This window comes from Perna viridis, chromosome 2 (genome assembly GCF_037379345.1).
Source record: "Perna viridis isolate PV_CMFRI_1.1 ecotype Kerala chromosome 2, ASM3737934v1, whole genome shotgun sequence".
NCBI lineage: Eukaryota > Metazoa > Mollusca > Bivalvia > Mytilida > Mytilidae > Perna > Perna viridis.
In genome coordinates, this window is record NC_142446.1 from 55,063,245 (window position 1) to 55,086,953 (window position 23,709).

Genomic DNA, 23,709 nt, shown 5'->3' on the forward strand with positions numbered 1-23,709 from the left:
TGTTTTTTTCTTTCTGGTTATAAATATTTACACTTTTACAACGTTTGTTGAATTCCAAAGCCCACTCCGTGTGTTCAGTCATACTTTATCACATAAAACATGGTTAAATCTCGACTCCTCGTGTCACTTCTGTTTTCATTACGATATACTCTCCAAAAATGCCTTAACTTATAATTATATGTTGTTCAATATGATAACCGTATTGCGATCTTTTGACAATGATATGATAGAGTATATTTATATATGTATAAACATTGAAACATTTAAACAAGCATTGGATTTAAGCAGCATGATAAAGTTATTTGGTTAAGCAATTTTTATTTTAACAAGAAAAAAAACCTTGTTTTTGTAATGATGAAAGAAATCAGGTTTATTTTTTTTTCTTCATAGGAATACAATCGAAATGTAACCCTAAATGTGGACGCAATGAGTACTGTAGAAATAAGAAATGTAGATGTAAGCGTGGGTTCAAGAGATCGGCCCTTGGAAAATGCAAGCGTAAGTTGAATTTGACTTTCTTTCATTATTTTGTTTCAATCTGGTTATAGATATTTACACTTTTACAACGTTTGTTGAATTCCAAAGCCCACTCCGTGTGTTCAGTCATACTTTATCACATAAAACATGGTTAAATCTCGACTCCTTGTGTCACTTCTGTTTTCATTACGATATACTCTCCAAAAATGCCTTAAGTTATAATCATATGTTGTTCAATATGATAACCGTATTGCGATCTTTTGACAATGATATGATAGATTACACATGGTAAATGTTTATAGTTATATTTATATATGTATAAACATTGAAACATTTAAACAAGCATTGGGTTTAAGCAGCATGATAAAGTTATTTGGTTAAGCAATTTTTATTTCAACAAGAAAAAAAACCTTGTTTTTGTACTGATTAAAGAAATCAGGTTTATTTTTTTTTCTTCATAGGAATACAATCGAAATGTAACCCTAAATGTGGACGCAATGAGTACTGTAGAAATAAGAAATGTAGATGTAAGCGTGGGTTCAAGAGATCAGCCCTTGGAAAATGCAAGCGTAAGTTGAATTTGACTTTTTTTCATTATTTTTTTTTCAATCTGGTTATAAATATTTACACTTTTACAAAGTTTGTTCAATTCCAAAGCCCACGCCGTGTGTTGAATCATACTTTATCACATAAAACATGGTTAAATCTCGACTTCTCGTGTCACTTCTGTTTTCATTACGATATACTCTCCAAAAATGCCTTAAGTTATAATCATATGTTGTTCAATATGATAACCGTATTGCGATCTTTTGACAATGATATGATAGATTACACATGGTAAATGTTTATAGTTATATTTATATATGTATAAACATTGAAACATTTAAACAAGCATTGGGTTTAAGCAGCATGATAAAGTTATTTGGTTAAGCAATTTTTATTTCAACAAGAAAAAAAACCTTGTTTTTGTACTGATTAAAGAAATCAGGTTTATTTTTTTTCTTCATAGGAATACAATCGAAATGTAACCCTAAATGTGGACGCAATGAGTACTGTAGAAATAAGAAATGTAGATGTAAGCGTGGGTTCAAGAGATCGGCCCTTGGAAAATGCAAGCGTAAGTTGAATTTGACTTTTTTCATTATTTGTTTTCAACCTGGTTATAAATATTTACACTTTTACAACGTTATTTCAATTCCAAAGCCCACTCCGTGTGTTGAATCATACTTTATCACATAAAACATGGTTAAATCTCGACTCCTCGTGTCACTTCTGTTTTCATTACGATATACTCTCCAAAAATGCCTTAAGTTATAATCATATGTTGTTCAATATGATAACCGTATTGCGATCTTTTGACAATGATATGATAGATTACACATGGTAAATGTTTATAGTTATATTTATATATGTATAAACATTGAAACATTTAAACAAGCATTGGGTTTAAGCAGCATGATAAAGTTATTTGGTTAAGCAATTTTTATTTCAACAAGAAAAAAAACCTTGTTTTTGTACTGATTAAAGAAATCAGGTTTATTTTTTTTTCTTCATAGGAATACAATCGAAATGTAACCCCAAATGTGGACGCAATGAGTACTGTAGAAATAAGAAATGTAGATGTAAGCGTGGGTTCAAGAGATCGGCCCTTGGAAAATGCAAGCGTAAGTTGAATTTGACTTTTTTTCATTATTGTTTTTTTCTTTCTGGTTATAAATATTTACACTTTTACAACGTTTGTTGAATTCCAAAGCCCACTCCGTGTGTTCAGTCATACTTTATCACATAAAACATGGTTAAATCTCGACTCCTCGTGTCACTTCTGTTTTCATTACGATATACTCTCCAAAAATGCCTTAACTTATAATTATATGTTGTTCAATATGATAACCGTATTGCGATCTTTTGACAATGATATGATAGAGTATATTTATATATGTATAAACATTGAAACATTTAAACAAGCATTGGATTTAAGCAGCATGATAAAGTTATTTGGTTAAGCAATTTTTATTTTAACAAGAAAAAAAACCTTGTTTTTGTAATGATGAAAGAAATCAGGTTTATTTTTTTTTCTTCATAGGAATACAATCGAAATGTAACCCTAAATGTGGACGCAATGAGTACTGTAGAAATAAGAAATGTAGATGTAAGCGTGGGTTCAAGAGATCGGCCCTTGGAAAATGCAAGCGTAAGTTGAATTTGACTTTCTTTCATTATTTTGTTTCAATCTGGTTATAGATATTTACACTTTTACAACGTTTGTTGAATTCCAAAGCCCACTCCGTGTGTTCAGTCATACTTTATCACATAAAACATGGTTAAATCTCGACTCCTTGTGTCACTTCTGTTTTCATTACGATATACTCTCCAAAAATGCCTTAAGTTATAATCATATGTTGTTCAATATGATAACCGTATTGCGATCTTTTGACAATGATATGATAGATTACACATGGTAAATGTTTATAGTTATATTTATATATGTATAAACATTGAAACATTTAAACAAGCATTGGGTTTAAGCAGCATGATAAAGTTATTTGGTTAAGCAATTTTTATTTCAACAAGAAAAAAAACCTTGTTTTTGTACTGATTAAAGAAATCAGGTTTATTTTTTTTTCTTCATAGGAATACAATCGAAATGTAACCCTAAATGTGGACGCAATGAGTACTGTAGAAATAAGAAATGTAGATGTAAGCGTGGGTTCAAGAGATCAGCCCTTGGAAAATGCAAGCGTAAGTTGAATTTGACTTTTTTTCATTATTTTTTTTTCAATCTGGTTATAAATATTTACACTTTTACAAAGTTTGTTCAATTCCAAAGCCCACGCCGTGTGTTGAATCATACTTTATCACATAAAACATGGTTAAATCTCGACTTCTCGTGTCACTTCTGTTTTCATTACGATATACTCTCCAAAAATGCCTTAAGTTATAATCATATGTTGTTCAATATGATAACCGTATTGCGATCTTTTGACAATGATATGATAGATTACACATGGTAAATGTTTATAGTTATATTTATATATGTATAAACATTGAAACATTTAAACAAGCATTGGGTTTAAGCAGCATGATAAAGTTATTTGGTTAAGCAATTTTTATTTCAACAAGAAAAAAAACCTTGTTTTTGTACTGATTAAAGAAATCAGGTTTATTTTTTTTCTTCATAGGAATACAATCGAAATGTAACCCTAAATGTGGACGCAATGAGTACTGTAGAAATAAGAAATGTAGATGTAAGCGTGGGTTCAAGAGATCGGCCCTTGGAAAATGCAAGCGTAAGTTGAATTTGACTTTTTTCATTATTTGTTTTCAACCTGGTTATAAATATTTACACTTTTACAACGTTATTTCAATTCCAAAGCCCACTCCGTGTGTTGAATCATACTTTATCACATAAAACATGGTTAAATCTCGACTCCTCGTGTCACTTCTGTTTTCATTACGATATACTCTCCAAAAATGCCTTAAGTTATAATCATATGTTGTTCAATATGATAACCGTATTGCGATCTTTTGACAATGATATGATAGAGTATATTTATATATGTATAAACATTGAAACATTTAAACAAGCATTGGATTTAAGCAGCATGATAAAGTTATTTGGTTAAGCAATTTTTATTTTAACAAGAAAAAAAACCTTGTTTTTGTAATGATAAAAGAAATCAGGTTTATTTTTTTTCTTCATAGGAATACCATCGAAATGTAACCCTAAATGTGGACGCAATGAGTACTGTAGAAATAAGAAATGTAGATGTAAGCGTGGGTTCAAGAGATCGGCCCTTGGAAAATGCATGCGTAAGTTGAATTTGACTTTTTTCATTATTTGTTTTCAACCTGGTTATAAATATTTACACTTTTACAACGTTATTTCAATTCCAAAGCCCACTCCGTGTGTTGAATCATACTTTATCACATAAAACATGGTTAAATCTCGACTCCTTGTGTCACTTCTGTTTTCATTACGATATACTCTCCAAAAATGCCTTAAGTTATAATCATATGTTGTTCAATATGATAACCGTATTGCGATCTTTTGACAATGATATGATAGATTACACATGGTAAATGTTTATAGTTATATTTATATATGTATAAACATTGAAACATTTAAACAAGCATTGGATTTAAGCAGCATGATAAAGTTATTTGGTTAAGCAATTTTTATTTCAACAAGAAAAAAAACCTTGTTTTTGTACTGATTAAAGAAATCAGGTTTATTTTTTTTTCTTCATAGGAATACAATCGAAATGTAACCCCAAATGTGGACGCAATGAGTACTGTAGAAATAAGAAATGTAGATGTAAGCGTGGGTTCAAGAGATCGGCCCTTGGAAAATGCAAGCGTAAGTTGAATTTGACTTTTTTTCATTATTGTTTTTTTCTTTCTGGTTATAAATATTTACACTTTTACAACGTTTGTTGAATTCCAAAGCCCACTCCGTGTGTTCAGTCATACTTTATCACATAAAACATGGTTAAATCTCGACTCCTCGTGTCACTTCTGTTTTCATTACGATATACTCTCCAAAAATGCCTTAACTTATAATTATATGTTGTTCAATATGATAACCGTATTGCGATCTTTTGACAATGATATGATAGAGTATATTTATATATGTATAAACATTGAAACATTTAAACAAGCATTGGATTTAAGCAGCATGATAAAGTTATTTGGTTAAGCAATTTTTATTTTAACAAGAAAAAAAACCTTGTTTTTGTAATGATGAAAGAAATCAGGTTTATTTTTTTTTCTTCATAGGAATACAATCGAAATGTAACCCTAAATGTGGACGCAATGAGTACTGTAGAAATAAGAAATGTAGATGTAAGCGTGGGTTCAAGAGATCGGCCCTTGGAAAATGCAAGCGTAAGTTGAATTTGACTTTCTTTCATTATTTTGTTTCAATCTGGTTATAGATATTTACACTTTTACAACGTTTGTTGAATTCCAAAGCCCACTCCGTGTGTTCAGTCATACTTTATCACATAAAACATGGTTAAATCTCGACTCCTTGTGTCACTTCTGTTTTCATTACGATATACTCTCCAAAAATGCCTTAAGTTATAATCATATGTTGTTCAATATGATAACCGTATTGCGATCTTTTGACAATGATATGATAGATTACACATGGTAAATGTTTATAGTTATATTTATATATGTATAAACATTGAAACATTTAAACAAGCATTGGGTTTAAGCAGCATGATAAAGTTATTTGGTTAAGCAATTTTTATTTCAACAAGAAAAAAAAACCTTGTTTTTGTACTGATTAAAGAAATCAGGTTTATTTGTTTTTCTTCATAGGAATACAATCGAAATGTAACCCTAAATGTGGACGCAATGAGTACTGTAGAAATAAGAAATGTAGATGTAAGCGTGGGTTCAAGAGATCAGCCCTTGGAAAATGCAAGCGTAAGTTGAATTTGACTTTCTTTCATTATTTTTTTTTCAATCTGGTTATAAATATTTACACTTTTACAAAGTTTGTTCAATTCCAAAGCCCACGCCGTGTGTTCAGTCATACTTTATCACATAAAACATGGTTAAATCTCGACTTCTCGTGTCACTTCTGTTTTCATTACGATATACTCTCCAAAAATGCCTTAAGTTATAATCATATGTTGTTCAATATGATAACCGTATTGCGATCTTTTGACAATGATATGATAGATTACACATGGTAAATGTTTATAGTTATATTTATATATGTATAAACATTGAAACATTTAAACAAGCATTGGGTTTAAGCAGCATGATAAAGTTATTTGGTTAAGCAATTTTTATTTCAACAAGAAAAAAAACCTTGTTTTTGTACTGATTAAAGAAATCAGGTTTATTTTTTTTCTTCATAGGAATACAATCGAAATGTAACCCTAAATGTGGACGCAATGAGTACTGTAGAAATAAGAAATGTAGATGTAAGCGTGGGTTCAAGAGATCGGCCCTTGGAAAATGCAAGCGTAAGTTGAATTTGACTTTTTTCATTATTTGTTTTCAACCTGGTTATAAATATTTACACTTTTACAACGTTATTTCAATTCCAAAGCCCACTCCGTGTGTTGAATCATACTTTATCACATAAAACATGGTTAAATCTCGACTCCTCGTGTCACTTCTGTTTTCATTACGATATACTCTCCAAAAATGCCTTAAGTTATAATCATATGTTGTTCAATATGATAACCGTATTGCGATCTTTTGACAATGATATGATAGAGTATATTTATATATGTATAAACATTGAAACATTTAAACAAGCATTGGATTTAAGCAGCATGATAAAGTTATTTGGTTAAGCAATCTTTATTTTAACAAGAAAAAAAACCTTGTTTTTGTAATGATAAAAGAAATCAGGTTTATTTTTTTTCTTCATAGGAATACCATCGAAATGTAACCCTAAATGTGGACGCAATCAGTACTGTAGAAATAAGAAATGTAGATGTAAGCGTGGGTTCAAGAGATCGGCCCTTGGAAAATGCATGCGTAAGTTGAATTTGACTTTTTTCATTATTTGTTTTCAACCTGGTTATAAATATTTACACTTTTACAACGTTATTTCAATTCCAAAGCCCACTCCGTGTGTTGAATCATACTTTATCACATAAAACATGGTTAAATCTCGACTCCTCGTGTCACTTCTGTTTTCATTACGATATACTCTCCAAAAATGCCTTAAGTTATAATCATATGTTGTTCAATATGATAACCGTATTGCGATCTTTTGACAATGATATGATAGAGTACACATGGTAAATGTTTATAGTTATATTTATATATGTATAAACATTGAAACATTTAAACAAGCATTGGGTTTAAGCAGCATGATAAAGTTATTTGGTTAAGCAATTTTTATTTTAACAAGAAAAAAAACCTTGTTTTTGTACTGATTAAAGAAATCTGGTTTATTTTTTTTTCTTCATAGGAATACCATCGAAATGTAACCCTAAATGTGGACGCAATCAGTACTGTAGAAATAAGAAATGTAGATGTAAGCGTGGGTTCAAGAGATCGGCCCTTGGGAAATGCAAGCGTAAGTTGAATTTGACTTTTTTTCATTATTTTTTTTTCAATCTGGTTATAAATATTTACACTTTTACAAAGTTTGTTCAATTCCAAAGCCCACTCCGTGTGTTCAGTCATACTTTATCACATAAAACATGGTTAAATCTCGACTCCTTGTGTCACTTCTGTTTTCATTACGATATACTCTCCAAAAATGCCTTAAGTTATAATCATATGTTGTTCAATATGATAACCGTATTGCGATCTTTTGACAATGATATGATAGAGTATATTTATATATGTATAAACATTGAAACATTTAAACAAGCATTGGATTTAAGCAGCATGATAAAGTTATTTGGTTAAGCAATTTTTATTTTAACAAGAAAAAAAACCTTGTTTTTGTAATGATGAAAGAAATCAGGTTTATTTTTTTTTCTTCATAGGAATACAATCGAAATGTAACCCGAAATGTGGACGCAATGAGTACTGTAGAAATAAGAAATGTAGATGTAAGCGTGGGTTCAAGAGATCGGCCCTTGGAAAATGCAAGCGTAAGTTGAATTTGACTTTCTTTCATTATTTTGTTTCAATCTGGTTATAGATATTTACACTTTTACAACGTTTGTTGAATTCCAAAGCCCACTCCGTGTGTTCAGTCATACTTTATCACATAAAACATGGTCAAATCTCGACTCCTCGTGTCACTTCTGTTTTCATTACGATATACTCTCCAAAAATGCCTTAAGTCATAATCATATTTTGTTCAATATGATAACCGTATTGCGATCTTTTGACAATGATATGATAGAGTACACATGGTAAATGTTTATAGTTATATTTATGTATGTATAAACATTGAAACATTTAAACAAGCATTGGATTTAAGCAGCATGATAAAGTTATTTGGTTAAGCAATTTTTATTTTAACAAGAAAAAAACCTTGTTTTTGTAATGATAAAAGAAATCAGGTTTATTTTTTTTTCTTCATAGGAATACCATCGAAATGTAACCCTAAATGTGGACGCAATGAGTTCTGTAGAAATAAGAAATGTAGATGTAAGCGTGGGTTCAAGAGATCGGCCCTTGGGAAATGCAAGCGTAAGTTGAATTTGACTTTTTTTCATTATTTGTTTTTCATTCTGCTTATAAATATTTACACTTTTACAACGTTATTTCAATTCCAAAGCCCACTCCGTGTGTTCAGTCATACTTTATCATATACAACATGAGTTAAATATCGACTCCTTGTGTCACGTCTATGTTTTCATTACGACATACTCTCCAAAAGTGCCTTATTTTATAATCATATGTTGTTCAATATGATAATCATATTGCGATCTTTTGAGAGTTACATGATATATTGATTATTCAATGTGGTCGTATGTTGACCATATGTTTGTACATTAATATTAACAGTAAACATTATAACAATTATTGGATCAAATCGGCATAGGGGGTTATTGTTTTGTAAGGAATTAACAAGAAAACATGTTGTTTCATTAGTATTGATAGAAGAAATAATGTTATTATTTTTCTTTTCTTCATAGAAATACAATCGAAATGTAACCCGAAATGTGGACGCAATGAGTACTGTAGAAATAAGAAATGTAGATGTAAGCGTGGGTTCAAGAGATCGGCCCTTGGAAAATGCAAGCGTAAGTCGAATTTGACATTTTTTTCATTATTTGTTTTTCAATCTGGTTATAAATATTTACACTTTTACAAAGTTTGTTCAATTCCAAAGCCCACGCCGTGTGTTCAGTCATACTTTATCACATAAAACATGGTTAAATCTCGACTTCTCGTGTCACTTCTGTTTTCATTACGATATACTCTCCAAAAATGCCTTAAGTTATAATCATGTGTTGTTCAATATGATAACCGTATTGCGATCTTTTGACAATGATATGATAGAGTATATTTAAATGTATGTACATTGAAACATTTAAACAAGCATTGGATTTAAGCAGCATGATAAAGTTATTTGGTTAAGCAATTTTTATTTTAACAAGAAAAAAAAACCTTGTTTTTGTAATGATGAAAGAAATCAGGTTTATTTTTTTTTTCTTCGTAGGAATACAATCGAAATGTAACCCTAAATGTGGACGCAATGAGTACTGTAGAAATAAGAAATGTAGATGTAAGCGTGGGTTCAAGAGATCGGCCCTTGGAAAATGCAAGCGTAAGTTGAATTTGACTTTCTTTCATTATTTTGTTTCAATCTGGTTATAGATATTTACACTTTTACAACGTTTGTTGAATTCCAAAGCCCACTACGTGTGTTCAGTCATACTTTATCACATAAAACATGGTTAAATCTCGACTCCTCGTGTCACTTCTGTTTTCATTACGATATACTCTCCAAAAATGCCTTAAGTCATAATCATATTTTGTTCAATATGATAACCGTATTGCGATCTTTTGACAATGATATGATAGAGTACACATGGTAAATGTTTATAGTTATATTTATATATGTATTAACATTGAAACATTTAAACAAGCATTGGATTTAAGCAGCATGATAAAGTTATTTTGTTAAGCAATTTTTATTTTAACAAGAAAAAAAACCTTGTTTTTGTAATGATAAAAGAAATCAGGTTTATTTTTTTTTTGTCTTCATAGGAATACCATCGAAATGTAACCCTAAATGTGGACGCAATGAGTTCTGTAGAAATAAGAAATGTAGATGTAAGCGTGGGTTCAAGAGATCGGCCCTTGGGAAATGCAAGCGTAAGTTGAATTTGACTTTTTTTCATTATTTGTTTTTCATTCTGGTTATAAATATTTACACTTTTACAACGTTTGTTCAATTCCAAAGCCCACTCCGTGTGTTCAGTCATACTTTATCATATACAACATGAGTTAAATATCGACTCCTTGTGTCACGTCTATGTTTTCATTACGACATACCATCCAAAAGTGCCTTATTTTATAATCATATGTTGTTCAATATGATAATCATATTGCGATCTTTTGAGAGTTACATGATATATTGATTATTCAATGTGGTCGTATGTTGACCATATGTTTGTACATTAATATTAATAGTAAACATTATAACAATTATTGGATCAAATCGGCATAGGGGGTTATTGTTTTGTATGGAATGAACAAGAAAACATGTTGTTTCATTAGTATTGATAGAAGAAATAATGTTATTATTTTTCTTTTCTTCATAGAAATACAATCGAAATGTAACCCGAAATGTGGACGCAATGAGTACTGTAGAAATAAGAAATGTAGATGTAAGCGTGGGTTCAAGAGATCGGCCCTTGGAAAATGCAAGCGTAAGTCGAATTTGACATTTTTTTCATTATTTTTTTTCAATCTGGTTATAAATATTTACACTTTTACAAAGTTTGTTCAATTCCAAAGCCCACTCCGTGTGTTCAGTCATACTTTATCACATAAAACATGGTTAAATCTCGACTCCTTGTGTCACTTCTGTTTTCATTACGATATACTCTCCAAAAATGCCTTAAGTTATAATCATATGTTGTTCAATATGATAACCGTATTGCCATCTTTTGACAATGATATGATAGATTACACATGGTAAATGTTTATAGTTATATTTATGTATGTATAAACATTGAAACATTTAAACAAGCATTGGATTTAAGCAGCATGATAAAGTTATTTGGTTAAGCAATTTTTATTTTAACAAGAAAAAAACCTTGTTTTTGTAATGATAAAAGAAATCAGGTTTATTATTTTTTCTTCATAGGAATACCATCGAAATGTAACCCTAAATGTGGACGCAATGAGTTCTGTAGAAATAAGAAATGTAGATGTAAGCGTGGGTTCAAGAGATCGGCCCTTGGGAAATGCAAGCGTAAGTTGAATTTGACTTTTTTTCATTATTTGTTTTTCATTCTGCTTATAAATATTTACACTTTTACAACGTTATTTCAATTCCAAAGCCCACTCCGTGTGTTCAGTCATACTTTATCATATACAACATGAGTTAAATATCGACTCCTTGTGTCACGTCTATGTTTTCATTACGACATACTCTCCAAAAGTGCCTTATTTTATAATCATATGTTGTTCAATATGATAATCATATTGCGATCTTTTGAGAGTTACATGATATATTGATTATTCAATGTGGTCGTATGTTGACCATATGTTTGTACATTAATATTAACAGTAAACATTATAACAATTATTGGATCAAATCGGCATAGGGGGTTATTGTTTTGTAAGGAATTAACAAGAAAACATGTTGTTTCATTAGTATTGATAGAAGAAATAATGTTATTATTTTTCTTTTCTTCATAGAAATACAATCGAAATGTAACCCGAAATGTGGACGCAATGAGTACTGTAGAAATAAGAAATGTAGATGTAAGCGTGGGTTCAAGAGATCGGCCCTTGGAAAATGCAAGCGTAAGTCGAATTTGACATTTTTTTCATTATTTGTTTTTCAATCTGGTTATAAATATTTACACTTTTACAAAGTTTGTTCAATTCCAAAGCCCACGCCGTGTGTTCAGTCATACTTTATCACATAAAACATGGTTAAATCTCGACTTCTCGTGTCACTTCTGTTTTCATTACGATATACTCTCCAAAAATGCCTTATTTTATAATCATATGTTGTTCAATATGATAACCGTATTGCGATCTTTTGACAATGATATGATAGAGTATATTTATATATGTATAAACATTGAAACATTTAAACAAGCATTGGATTTAAGCAGCATGATAAAGTTATTTGGTTAAGCAATTTTTATTTTAACAAGAAAAAAAACCTTGTTTTTGTAATGATGAAAGAAATCAGGTTTATTTTTTTTTTCTTCGTAGGAATACAATCGAAATGTAACCCTAAATGTGGACGCAATGAGTACTGTAGAAATAAGAAATGTAGATGTAAGCGTGGGTTCAAGAGATCGGCCCTTGGAAAATGCAAGCGTAAGTTGAATTTGACTTTCTTTCATTATTTTGTTTCAATCTGGTTATAGATATTTACACTTTTACAACGTTTGTTGAATTCCAAAGCCCACTCCGTGTGTTCAGTCATACTTTATCACATAAAACATGGTTAAATCTCGACTCCTCGTGTCACTTCTGTTTTCATTACGATATACTCTCCAAAAATGCCTTAAGTCATAATCATATTTTGTTCAATATGATAACCGTATTGCGATCTTTTGACAATGATATGATAGAGTACACATGGTAAATGTTTATAGTTATATTTATATATGTATTAACATTGAAACATTTAAACAAGCATTGGATTTAAGCAGCATGATAAAGTTATTTTGTTAAGCAATTTTTATTTTAACAAGAAAAAAAACCTTGTTTTTGTAATGATAAAAGAAATCAGGTTTATTTTTTTTGTCTTCATAGGAATACCATCGAAATGTAACCCTAAATGTGGACGCAATGAGTATTGTAGAAATAAGAAATGTAGATGTAAGCGTGGGTTCAAGAGATCGGCCCTTGGGAAATGCAAGCGTAAGTTGAATTTGACTTTTTTTCATTATTTTTTTTCAATCTGGTTATAAATATTTACACTTTTACAACGTTTGTTCAATTCCAAAGCCCACTCCGTGTGTTCAGTCATACTTTATCATATACAACATGAGTTAAATATCGACTCCTCGTGTCACTTCTGTTTTCATTACGATATACTCTCCAAAAATGCCTTAAGTTATAATCATATGTTGTTAAATATGAAAATCGTATTGCGATCTTTTGACAATGATATGATAGAGTATATTTAAATGTATGTACATTGAAACATTTAAACAAGCATTGGATTTAAGCAGCATGATAAAGTTATTTGGTTAAGCAATTTTTATTTTAACAAGAAAAAAAAACCTTGTTTTTGTAATGATGAAAGAAATCAGGTTTATTTTTTTTTTCTTCGTAGGAATACAATCGAAATGTAACCCTAAATGTGGACGCAATGAGTACTGTAGAAATAAGAAATGTAGATGTAAGCGTGGGTTCAAGAGATCGGCCCTTGGAAAATGCAAGCGTAAGTCGAATTTGACTTTCTTTCATTATTTTGTTTCAATCTGGTTATAGATATTTACACTTTTACAACGTTTGTTGAATTCCAAAGCCCACTACGTGTGTTCAGTCATACTTTATCACATAAAACATGGTTAAATCTCGACTCCTCGTGTCACTTCTGTTTTCATTACGATATACTCTCCAAAAATGCCTTAAGTCATAATCATATTTTGTTCAATATGATAACCGTATTGCGATCTTTTGACAATGATATGATAGAGTACACATGGTAAATGTTTATAGTTATATTTATATATGTATTAACATTGAAACATTTAAACAAGCATTGGATTTAAGCAGCATGATAAAGTTATTTTGTTAAGCAATTTTTATTTTAACAAGAAAAAAAACCTTGTTTTTGTAATGATAAAAGAAATCAGGTTTATTTTTTTTTTGTCTTCATAGGAATACCATCGAAATGTAACCCTAAATGTGGACGCAATGAGTATTGTAGAAATAAGAAATGTAGATGTAAGCGTGGGTTCAAGAGATCGGCCCTTGGGAAATGCAAGCGTAAGTTGAATTTGACTTTTTTTCATTATTTGTTTTTCATTCTGGTTATAAATATTTACACTTTTACAACGTTTGTTCAATTCCAAAGCCCACTCCGTGTGTTCAGTCATACTTTATCATATACAACATGAGTTAAATATCGACTCCTTGTGTCACGTCTATGTTTTCATTACGACATACCATCCAAAAGTGCCTTATTTTATAATCATATGTTGTTCAATATGATAATCATATTGCGATCTTTTGAGAGTTACATGATATATTGATTATTCAATGTGGTCGTATGTTGACCATATGTTTGTACATTAATATTAATAGTAAACATTATAACAATTATTGGATCAAATCGGCATAGGGGGTTATTGTTTTGTATGGAATGAACAAGAAAACATGTTGTTTCATTAGTATTGATAGAAGAAATAATGTTATTATTTTTCTTTTCTTCATAGAAATACAATCGAAATGTAACCCGAAATGTGGACGCAATGAGTACTGTAGAAATAAGAAATGTAGATGTAAGCGTGGGTTCAAGAGATCGGCCCTTGGAAAATGCAAGCGTAAGTCGAATTTGACATTTTTTTCATTATTTGTTTTTCAATCTGGTTATAAATATTTACACTTTTACAAAGTTTGTTCAATTCCAAAGCCCACGCCGTGTGTTCAGTCATACTTTATCACATAAAACATGGTTAAATCTCGACTTCTCGTGTCACTTCTGTTTTCATTACGATATACTCTCCAAAAATGCCTTATTTTATAATCATATGTTGTTCAATATGATAACCGTATTGCGATCTTTTGACAATGATATGATAGAGTATATTTATATATGTATAAACATTGAAACATTTAAACAAGCATTGGATTTAAGCAGCATGATAAAGTTATTTGGTTAAGCAATTTTTATTTTAACAAGAAAAAAAACCTTGTTTTTGTAATGATGAAAGAAATCAGGTTTATTTTTTTTTCTTCGTAGGAATACAATCGAAATGTAACCCTAAATGTGGACGCAATGAGTACTGTAGAAATAAGAAATGTAGATGTAAGCGTGGGTTCAAGAGATCGGCCCTTGGAAAATGCAAGCGTAAGTTGAATTTGACTTTCTTTCATTATTTTGTTTCAATCTGGTTATAGATATTTACACTTTTACAACGTTTGTTGAATTCCAAAGCCCACTCCGTGTGTTCAGTCATACTTTATCACATAAAACATGGTTAAATCTCGACTCCTCGTGTCACTTCTGTTTTCATTACGATATACTCTCCAAAAATGCCTTAAGTCATAATCATATTTTGTTCAATATGATAACCGTATTGCGATCTTTTGACAATGATATGATAGAGTACACATGGTAAATGTTTATAGTTATATTTATATATGTATTAACATTGAAACATTTAAACAAGCATTGGATTTAAGCAGCATGATAAAGTTATTTTGTTAAGCAATTTTTATTTTAACAAGAAAAAAAACCTTGTTTTTGTAATGATAAAAGAAATCAGGTTTATTTTTTTTGTCTTCATAGGAATACCATCGAAATGTAACCCTAAATGTGGACGCAATGAGTATTGTAGAAATAAGAAATGTAGATGTAAGCGTGGGTTCAAGAGATCGGCCCTTGGGAAATGCAAGCGTAAGTTGAATTTGACTTTTTTTCATTATTTGTTTTTCATTCTGGTTATAAATATTTACACTTTTACAACGTTTGTTCAATTCCAAAGCCCACTCCGTGTGTTCAGTCATACTTTATCATATACAACATGAGTTAAATATCGACTCCTTGTGTCACGTCTATGTTTTCATTACGACATACCATCCAAAAGTGCCTTATTTTATAATCATATGTTGTTCAATATGATAATCATATTGCGATCTTTTGAGAGTTACATGATATATTGATTATTCAATGTGGTCGTATGTTGACCATATGTTTGTACATTAATATTAATAGTAAACATTATAACAATTATTGGATCAAATCGGCATAGGGGGTTATTGTTTTGTATGGAATGAACAAGAAAACATGTTGTTTCATTAGTATTGATAGAAGAAATAATGTTATTATTTTTCTTTTCTTCATAGAAATACAATCGAAATGTAACCCGAAATGTGGACGCAATGAGTACTGTAGAAATAAGAAATGTAGATGTAAGCGTGGGTTCAAGAGATCGGCCCTTGGAAAATGCAAGCGTAAGTCGAATTTGACATTTTTTTCATTATTTTTTTTCAATCTGGTTATAAATATTTACACTTTTACAAAGTTTGTTCAATTCCAAAGCCCACTCCGTGTGTTCAGTCATACTTTATCACATAAAACATGGTTAAATCTCGACTCCTCGTGTCACTTCTGTTTTCATTACGATATACTCTCCAAAAATGCCTTAAGTCATAATCATATTTTGTTCAATATGATAACCGTATTGCGATCTTTTGACAATGATATGATAGAGTACACATGGTAAATGTTTATAGTTATATTTATATATGTATTAACATTGAAACATTTAAACAAGCATTGGATTTAAGCAGCATGATAAAGTTATTTTGTTAAGCAATTTTTATTTTAACAAGAAAAAAACCTTGTTTTTGTAATGATAAAAGAAATCAGGTTTATTTTTTTTTGTCTTCATAGGAATACCATCGAAATGTAACCCTAAATGTGGACGCAATGAGTATTGTAGAAATAAGAAATGTAGATGTAAGCGTGGGTTCAAGAGATCGGCCCTTGGGAAATGCAAGCGTAAGTTGAATTTGACTTTTTTTCATTATTTGTTTTTCATTCTGCTTATAAATATTTACACTTTTACAACGTTTGTTCAATTCCAAAGCCCACTCCGTGTGTTCAGTCATACTTTATCATATACAACCTAAGTTAAATATCGACTCCTTGTGTCACGTCTATGTTTTCATTACGACATACCATCCAAAAGTGCCTTATTTTATAATCATATGTTGTTCAATATGATAATCATATTGCGATCTTTTGAGAGTTACATGATATATTGATTATTCAATGTGGTCGTATGTTGACCATATGTTTGTACATTAATATTAACAGTAAACATTATAACAATTATTGGATCAAATCGGCATAGGGGGTTATTGTTTTGTATGGAATGAACAAGAAAACATGTTGTTTCATTAGTATTGATAGAAGAAATAATGTTATTATTTTTCTTTTCTTCATAGAAATACAATCGAAATGTAACCCGAAATGTGGACGCAATGAGTACTGTAGAAATAAGAAATGTAGATGTAAGCGTGGGTTCAAGAGATCGGCCCTTGGAAAATGCAAGCGTAAGTCGAATTTGACATTTTTTTCATTATTTTTTTTCAATCTGGTTATAAATATTTACACTTTTACAAAGTTTGTTCAATTCCAAAGCCCACGCCGTGTGTTCAGTCATACTTTATCACATAAAACATGGTTAAATCTCGACTTCTCGTGTCACTTCTGTTTTCATTACGATATACTCTCCAAAAATGCCTTATTTTATAATCATATGTTGTTCAATATGATAACCGTATTGCGATCTTTTGACAATGATATGATAGAGTATATTTATATATGTATAAACATTGAAACATTTAAACAAGCATTGGATTTAAGCAGCATGATAAAGTTATTTGGTTAAGCAATTTTTATTTTAACAAGAAAAAAAACCTTGTTTTTGTAATGATGAAAGAAATCAGGTTTATTTTTTTTTCTTCATAGGAATACAATCGAAATGTAACCCTAAATGTGGACGCAATGAGTATTGTAGAAATAAGAAATGTAGATGTAAGCGTGGGTTCAAGAGATCGGCCCTTGGAAAATGCAAGCGTAAGTTGAATTTGACTTTCTCTCATTTTTTGTTTCAATCTGGTTATAGATACTTACACTTTTACAACGTTTGTTGAATTCCAAAGCCCACTCCGTGTGTTCAGTCATACTTTATCACATAAAACATGGTTAAATCTCGACTCCTCGTGTCACTTCTGTTTTCATTACGATATACTCTCCAAAAATGCCTTAAGTTATAATCATATGTTGTTAAATATGAAAATCGTATTGCGATTTTTTGACAATGATTTGATAGAGTACACATGGTAATTATATGCTGACCATATGTTTTTTACATTTATATAAACATTGAAACATTTAATCATGTAAAGGAATGAAGCAGCATAATTTAGCTATTTTATTTTAACAGGAATATAAATATAGGAAATAAAGTTTCTTTAACTTATTCTCAAAGAAATACTACCGAAATGTAACCCTAAATGTGGACGAAATGAGTACTGTAGGAATAGGATATGTAGATGTAAGCGTGGGTTTAAGAGATCGGCCCTTGGAAAATGCAAGCGTAATTAGAATTTGACGTTTTTTTTTTCATTATTGTTGTCTATCTGGATAATTCACATTTATGCTTTTATAACGATTGTTCAATTCCAAAGCCTAATTTGTTCGTTAAATCATACTTTATCATATATAACATGAAGTTAAATCCCGACTCCTTGTGTAACTTCTTTGTTTTCATAAGAATATACTCTCCAAAAGTGCCTCATTTTATAATCCATTGTTGCTCAATATGATAATCATATTGCGATTTTTTGACAATGATATGATAGATTACACATGGTAATTATATGCTGACCATATGTTTGTACATTTATGTAAACATGGAAACATTTAAACAAGTAAAGGAATGAAGCAGCATAATTTAGTTATTTTGTAACTATTTTGTAACACGTGTACCAGTGTCTGAATTTTATATGGACTGGTACTGAATATCTTTACCGAATGTTGTATTGGTGCGTGACATTCTAGTCGAATATTCTGTCTGTCTCACTGTGTAATATACTTTTACCTATATTCCAGCTATTGACCGAACCGAGTGTACTGATCCTTCAGATAAAACAGGGCGTGACTATAAGGGCACTATGAGCATAACTGAGTCTGGAAGGACATGCCAGCCTTGGAAAGAACAGTCTCCGCATAAACACCGTTTCTCAAGTCTCAAAAACGACAATAATTTCTGTAGAAATCCTGATAATGAGCCTCGACCTTGGTGTTACACTACTGACAAAAATAAACGATTTGAGCTCTGCAGAATACCTATTTGTGGTAAATAGTAATAAATAATACTTGTAGGAGGAAATATTTTGTGTATATTCATTTGGGAAAATCGATATAAGTAAAATTAGTTCTTTAGCATACACAAAATATTCAAAAGGTCTTTACAATAACTAATGTTTAAAAGATGGTGGAGAGAATAGCCAACCTTTTAATTTTATACTGTACTGATCGCATTATTTTTGTTTTAACAAAAAAACTCAAATATTTGCAGACTCACCAGTACCTCCTTGTGATCCATTTGTTGAGATTACCTGCCATTCTGAACATCAAGCCAAAACAGAGTGTACAATTCATGAAGCTGAAAGAGTGGATTATGTAACATTAGCTAATGATAACTCATCGCCGTCTTGTCAGTTAGGAACTACATTTGGATTCTATAAGAACATAGTGTGGACAAAGAAAGTTTGCACAGAAAAATTGAAAGTCTGTTTCAAGCGAAGTAAGTATATCAAGATTTAAAGTTAAGTGTACTAATGGAAGGAAAGAAACTGTCCATTTCCGTTTAAATTTAATAATAGCAAAGCTTCAAACGAACATAAAATCCGTACAATTTCAGGTATTTGGATGAATTTATTACACAATGACAACATAAGAGTTTAGATCAATTGTTGGAAAAATCAAAATGATGTGTAAACTCCAGTTTCTAAGATTTAAAGAATAAACACTTTTTTAACTAAAAATATAAAAGGCAATTTTAATGCAAAATTCATGGTGTAAACTTCTCATAGAATGATGATCAAATGTTTTCTTGGGAAATCATAATCGAAATGCCTAATTAAAAAATGTACGCTATTTTTCAAGATCACATTTGTGAATTCTTTTTTCGTACCACTTATCTTTTTGCTAAAAAAAAATTTGTTCCGATTCTTAAACATGAACATTTGGATTGAAATATTTGAAAATGGGAATAAAAACAAAAATGTCTTTAAATTTTAAAATACAGGCTTTCTGTCTTAAAATTATTTAACTTGATAGATGTGCACAGTTTTTTTTTCAATTAGTATATAATCAAAGTTTTTTTTAAATGTCATCATTACTTGACAGACAAACAGAGACAAAGCAAAATATAGCCACTTTTGTAGATAATTCTATGTTAGTAATGTATGATTTTGCAAAAAAAAGACAAGATATAATTTTCTGCAACTGACGCTAATGTGTCATGGATCAGTCTATACATATCATTGTTTTAATGAGGTAGGTCTAGAGTATGGGACACAACTCTTACAGATCATTGGATCGTTTGTATGCAGCATTTTACGTCAATCTCTTGAAGCATCAAAATAAATTGGACTAATTTCATTCTGTTTCAAATGAAAGTTTGATAGGCTTTAGTGAAATTGAATATGATACAAACATATCACTGATTTCAAAAGTTATGTCCCTTACCCTAGGTCTACCTCCTTAATGGTGTCCATTAAGTTATTAGTTGAGAAGTCTGTTGAGGTCATTTCCAGTTAGTAAATTTCCTTTAGGTCCCTAAATAGTTATATGCTTGTCATTTAAGAATTGTTATCTCTTTCAATGTTTTGTTAAGTTACTGTGCAATTTCCTTGTTGAAATTATATAACAAGTGTAAAATATATCAATTACTATTGGTATCATTCGATGTGAATGATATGAAATATTTCCATCAAAGTGTTGTTTCTTTTTCTTGCAGAGAGTGGAGTGCCAATATTGCCGCCTCCTACGGGTATGTTATAAGTTACAAGTCGATTTTTGGAACGTTAAAAATGTAACGTGTGATATCAGAACGTTACTGGTTGAGTTGCATTCTCGTAATTAGTTACAAAACGTTACAGGTTTAACTACTCATACATGTAATTGTAGAATTTTAAAACGTTACAGTTTTAACTACTCACGCAGGCAATTTTATAATTTTAAAACTTTAGGGGTTTAACTACTCATACGTGAAAAGTTACAGACAAAAAAGTTAAGCTGATCACATTTGTAAAGCTACAAAACGTTTCACGCGTGAAGAGTTACAAAATGTAACAGGTAGAACTACTCACGCGTGAAGAGTTTCAAAATGTAACAGATAAGACTACTCACGCGAGAAGAGTTACAAAGATAACAAGTACAACTACTTACGCGTGCTAGGTGACAGACATTACGATTAAACTACTCACACTGTAAAATTACAGAACGGAAGAGGTTAAACTACTTACATTTGTAAATTTATAATTTATTTACAACAAAGATTGAAACAACTGTTATTTTTCCGAAGCAATCGTAACTTACACTTTCACCTTAAAAACGCTTTTTTATTGGAATGCAATCGAAATTTTGTTTCCTGATTGTCCAAATAATGATAATTTTATGGCATTCTTTCGTATAAACTGTATCGAAAACTTGAATCGCCTGTCATATTTTGTATGTAGACAAATTGTATGTAAAAAGAGCAAAAAGGACTGTGTCAACTATCATTTTTTAAAGACAATAATTATTTGTTTCATCTACTATGGCTATTGATAGTTAGAATTGTGTCTTACTAAAAACATGGTATGTTGTAAATTATCGCCGACTCTTTAGCTAGATATTATAATAGTTAAAATTTATATATTTTTATATATTCAGAATGTAGGACATCAGAAAATGGTGAAGATTATAAGGGCACATGGAGTAAGACTGACTCAGGGAAAACATGTCAAAGATGGGACGTGCAATATCCTCACAAGCATCCATTCAACATGCAGGCAGATGGTGCAGAAAACTATTGTAGAAATTTTGACGAATCAGATCGACCATGGTGCTACACCGACGATCCACTTACAGAGCGGGAGTACTGCCCTATTCATCTGTGTGGTATGTAAACATTTCTCAAAGTTTAATAAATGCTACAATTTTAACTTAATTGTTCAATATTTTTCTCTTGTTCCAACTAGATATACCATATCAAAAGGAAAAAAAAGATAACCATTTACACTTACTTGTCGTACATTATGTCAGCCTTGAGTTTCTGGAAAACATATTAATGTTATGGTCACCTAATCTTGATACTTTTTAAGTGTAGGTTTTAATAAGAATCAGACGAAATGAGAAAAATCAGAAACATGCATGTCAAAACCCACCGATCTGATAATATAAGTTCACTCGAGGATGCGTTCCCTATTTGAAAAGACCATTATTTGATCTCTGCATCACTGGATTTGCGCAGGAAAATTTCAATAGAATCTTAGAAAAATGAGTTTTTTTGACAGAGTTGTCTGCCCTTGAATTGTTCATTTAAAGTACATTTCAATGAAATTATAACTTAATTTACCAAAATGATATGGAAAATATTGTCTGTTTTTCTTTGATTCTGATGGTGCAAATAGTCAAATTAATCTTAAAATAGTGTTGTTTTTCTTACCATGTTTCACCCACTGCCTGATTCTTATGGAGACTGACACTTAACAATACACCAGACCACACGAAGATGGTCGGACAAGTGGATAAAAATGCCTTTGAATGGTCCGATTGATTGATAATAAATAGCTTAATATAATCTTTACATATTTTTAATTTTTCCCTACCAGTTAGAAATGTGATGTTTGTTAATTGACTTTCTTTGTCTTTTCCAGAAGACCCTTCGGACTCAACTGTAGAGGGTATGATATGCTTGTTCCTTAGTCAATAATATATATAAAATTGCATGAAAAATATAAACTTCATGTGTTAGATTAAGAAAAACTACCGATACTTTCTAATTACAGTATGTAAATAAGTCAATTTTTTATTACATCCCCAACTTTGAGTGGGGTATTAGGTGAGATGGGTGTGTGTCATTCCGTCTTTTTTTCCATCCTTTCGTTACACAGAGGTGTACCAATCTCTATTCCGTTTCTAACTCTCCCTACACCACTGAATGTAATGTAATGAAACTTTCACAAAATGTTTACTCCATTTTCCCATTGTGCACCTCCTATTTAAAATTTTGCTTACTCTACCGGTGCACCTGGTCCATGCTCCCAGTTTTTAGTGGAGTCCGAGTTGCTCATTTACTTTTGTTACTTTGTATGTATGATTTTAGTTACTTTATGTTCTTTGTTGTGTATGTCTGTTTTCCATGTCTGGTTTTTGTCCCTGGATTACATTCTTTTGATTACCGCTATAACCTTGGTTCCCTCGATTACTCTTTTGCTCCCATTCAAATTGGAGATGAAAGGGTGCCTTATTATTAAATGGGGTAATAGGGGTTTAAATAAGAAGAAAATGGGGAAACAACAATATCACAATGTCTATATATAGAAAATAATTGTTTACATTACATTTTTCGATCGTTCTTATAAAAACTTTTTTTAGATTGAATAAAAAGTCAAAACCAAATATACAATTTAAATTGAGGTGTTTGTCTTTCTTTTTTTCATAAAACTTCATGAATATCAGTGATAAAATGACTTCTCAATATTTTTAAATGTAATTGTGTAAAGAAATGGAGAAAATACAACAGATGACTCATTCATAACGCAATGCTGTATAAACACACAGCAAGTAAGATACATTAGAAAATTCCACCAAATTTACTTTGGTTACTTTTTATCATAAAACTTCAGTACGAA

At 30.6% G+C, this 23,709-nt stretch overlaps 1 protein-coding gene across 1 annotated transcript in view; it reads left to right on the plus strand.

Moving 5' to 3' along the window:
* Positions 1-23,709, plus strand: part of LOC148626101 (uncharacterized) — an 84,526-nt gene that overhangs the window by 58,595 nt on the left and 2,222 nt on the right. Inside the window, exons 57-91 of the mRNA XM_088571083.1 lie at positions 391-498; positions 939-1,046; positions 1,487-1,594; positions 2,034-2,141; positions 2,561-2,668; positions 3,109-3,216; positions 3,657-3,764; positions 5,254-5,361; positions 5,803-5,910; positions 6,351-6,458; positions 6,874-6,981; positions 7,421-7,528; positions 7,947-8,054; positions 8,494-8,601; positions 9,051-9,158; positions 9,736-9,754; positions 10,129-10,236; positions 10,686-10,793; positions 11,234-11,341; positions 11,791-11,898; positions 12,319-12,426; positions 12,868-12,975; positions 13,394-13,501; positions 13,945-14,052; positions 14,502-14,609; positions 15,029-15,068; positions 15,555-15,685; positions 16,135-16,242; positions 17,242-17,349; positions 17,768-17,875; positions 18,914-19,159; positions 19,383-19,610; positions 20,829-20,861; positions 21,746-21,973; positions 22,732-22,758. Coding sequence (XP_088427209.1) covers positions 391-498; positions 939-1,046; positions 1,487-1,594; positions 2,034-2,141; positions 2,561-2,668; positions 3,109-3,216; positions 3,657-3,764; positions 5,254-5,361; positions 5,803-5,910; positions 6,351-6,458; positions 6,874-6,981; positions 7,421-7,528; positions 7,947-8,054; positions 8,494-8,601; positions 9,051-9,158; positions 9,736-9,754; positions 10,129-10,236; positions 10,686-10,793; positions 11,234-11,341; positions 11,791-11,898; positions 12,319-12,426; positions 12,868-12,975; positions 13,394-13,501; positions 13,945-14,052; positions 14,502-14,609; positions 15,029-15,068; positions 15,555-15,685; positions 16,135-16,242; positions 17,242-17,349; positions 17,768-17,875; positions 18,914-19,159; positions 19,383-19,610; positions 20,829-20,861; positions 21,746-21,973; positions 22,732-22,758 — 3,868 coding nt within the window. The remainder of the gene's footprint in view (positions 1-390; positions 499-938; positions 1,047-1,486; positions 1,595-2,033; positions 2,142-2,560; positions 2,669-3,108; positions 3,217-3,656; positions 3,765-5,253; positions 5,362-5,802; positions 5,911-6,350; positions 6,459-6,873; positions 6,982-7,420; positions 7,529-7,946; positions 8,055-8,493; positions 8,602-9,050; positions 9,159-9,735; positions 9,755-10,128; positions 10,237-10,685; positions 10,794-11,233; positions 11,342-11,790; positions 11,899-12,318; positions 12,427-12,867; positions 12,976-13,393; positions 13,502-13,944; positions 14,053-14,501; positions 14,610-15,028; positions 15,069-15,554; positions 15,686-16,134; positions 16,243-17,241; positions 17,350-17,767; positions 17,876-18,913; positions 19,160-19,382; positions 19,611-20,828; positions 20,862-21,745; positions 21,974-22,731; positions 22,759-23,709) is intronic.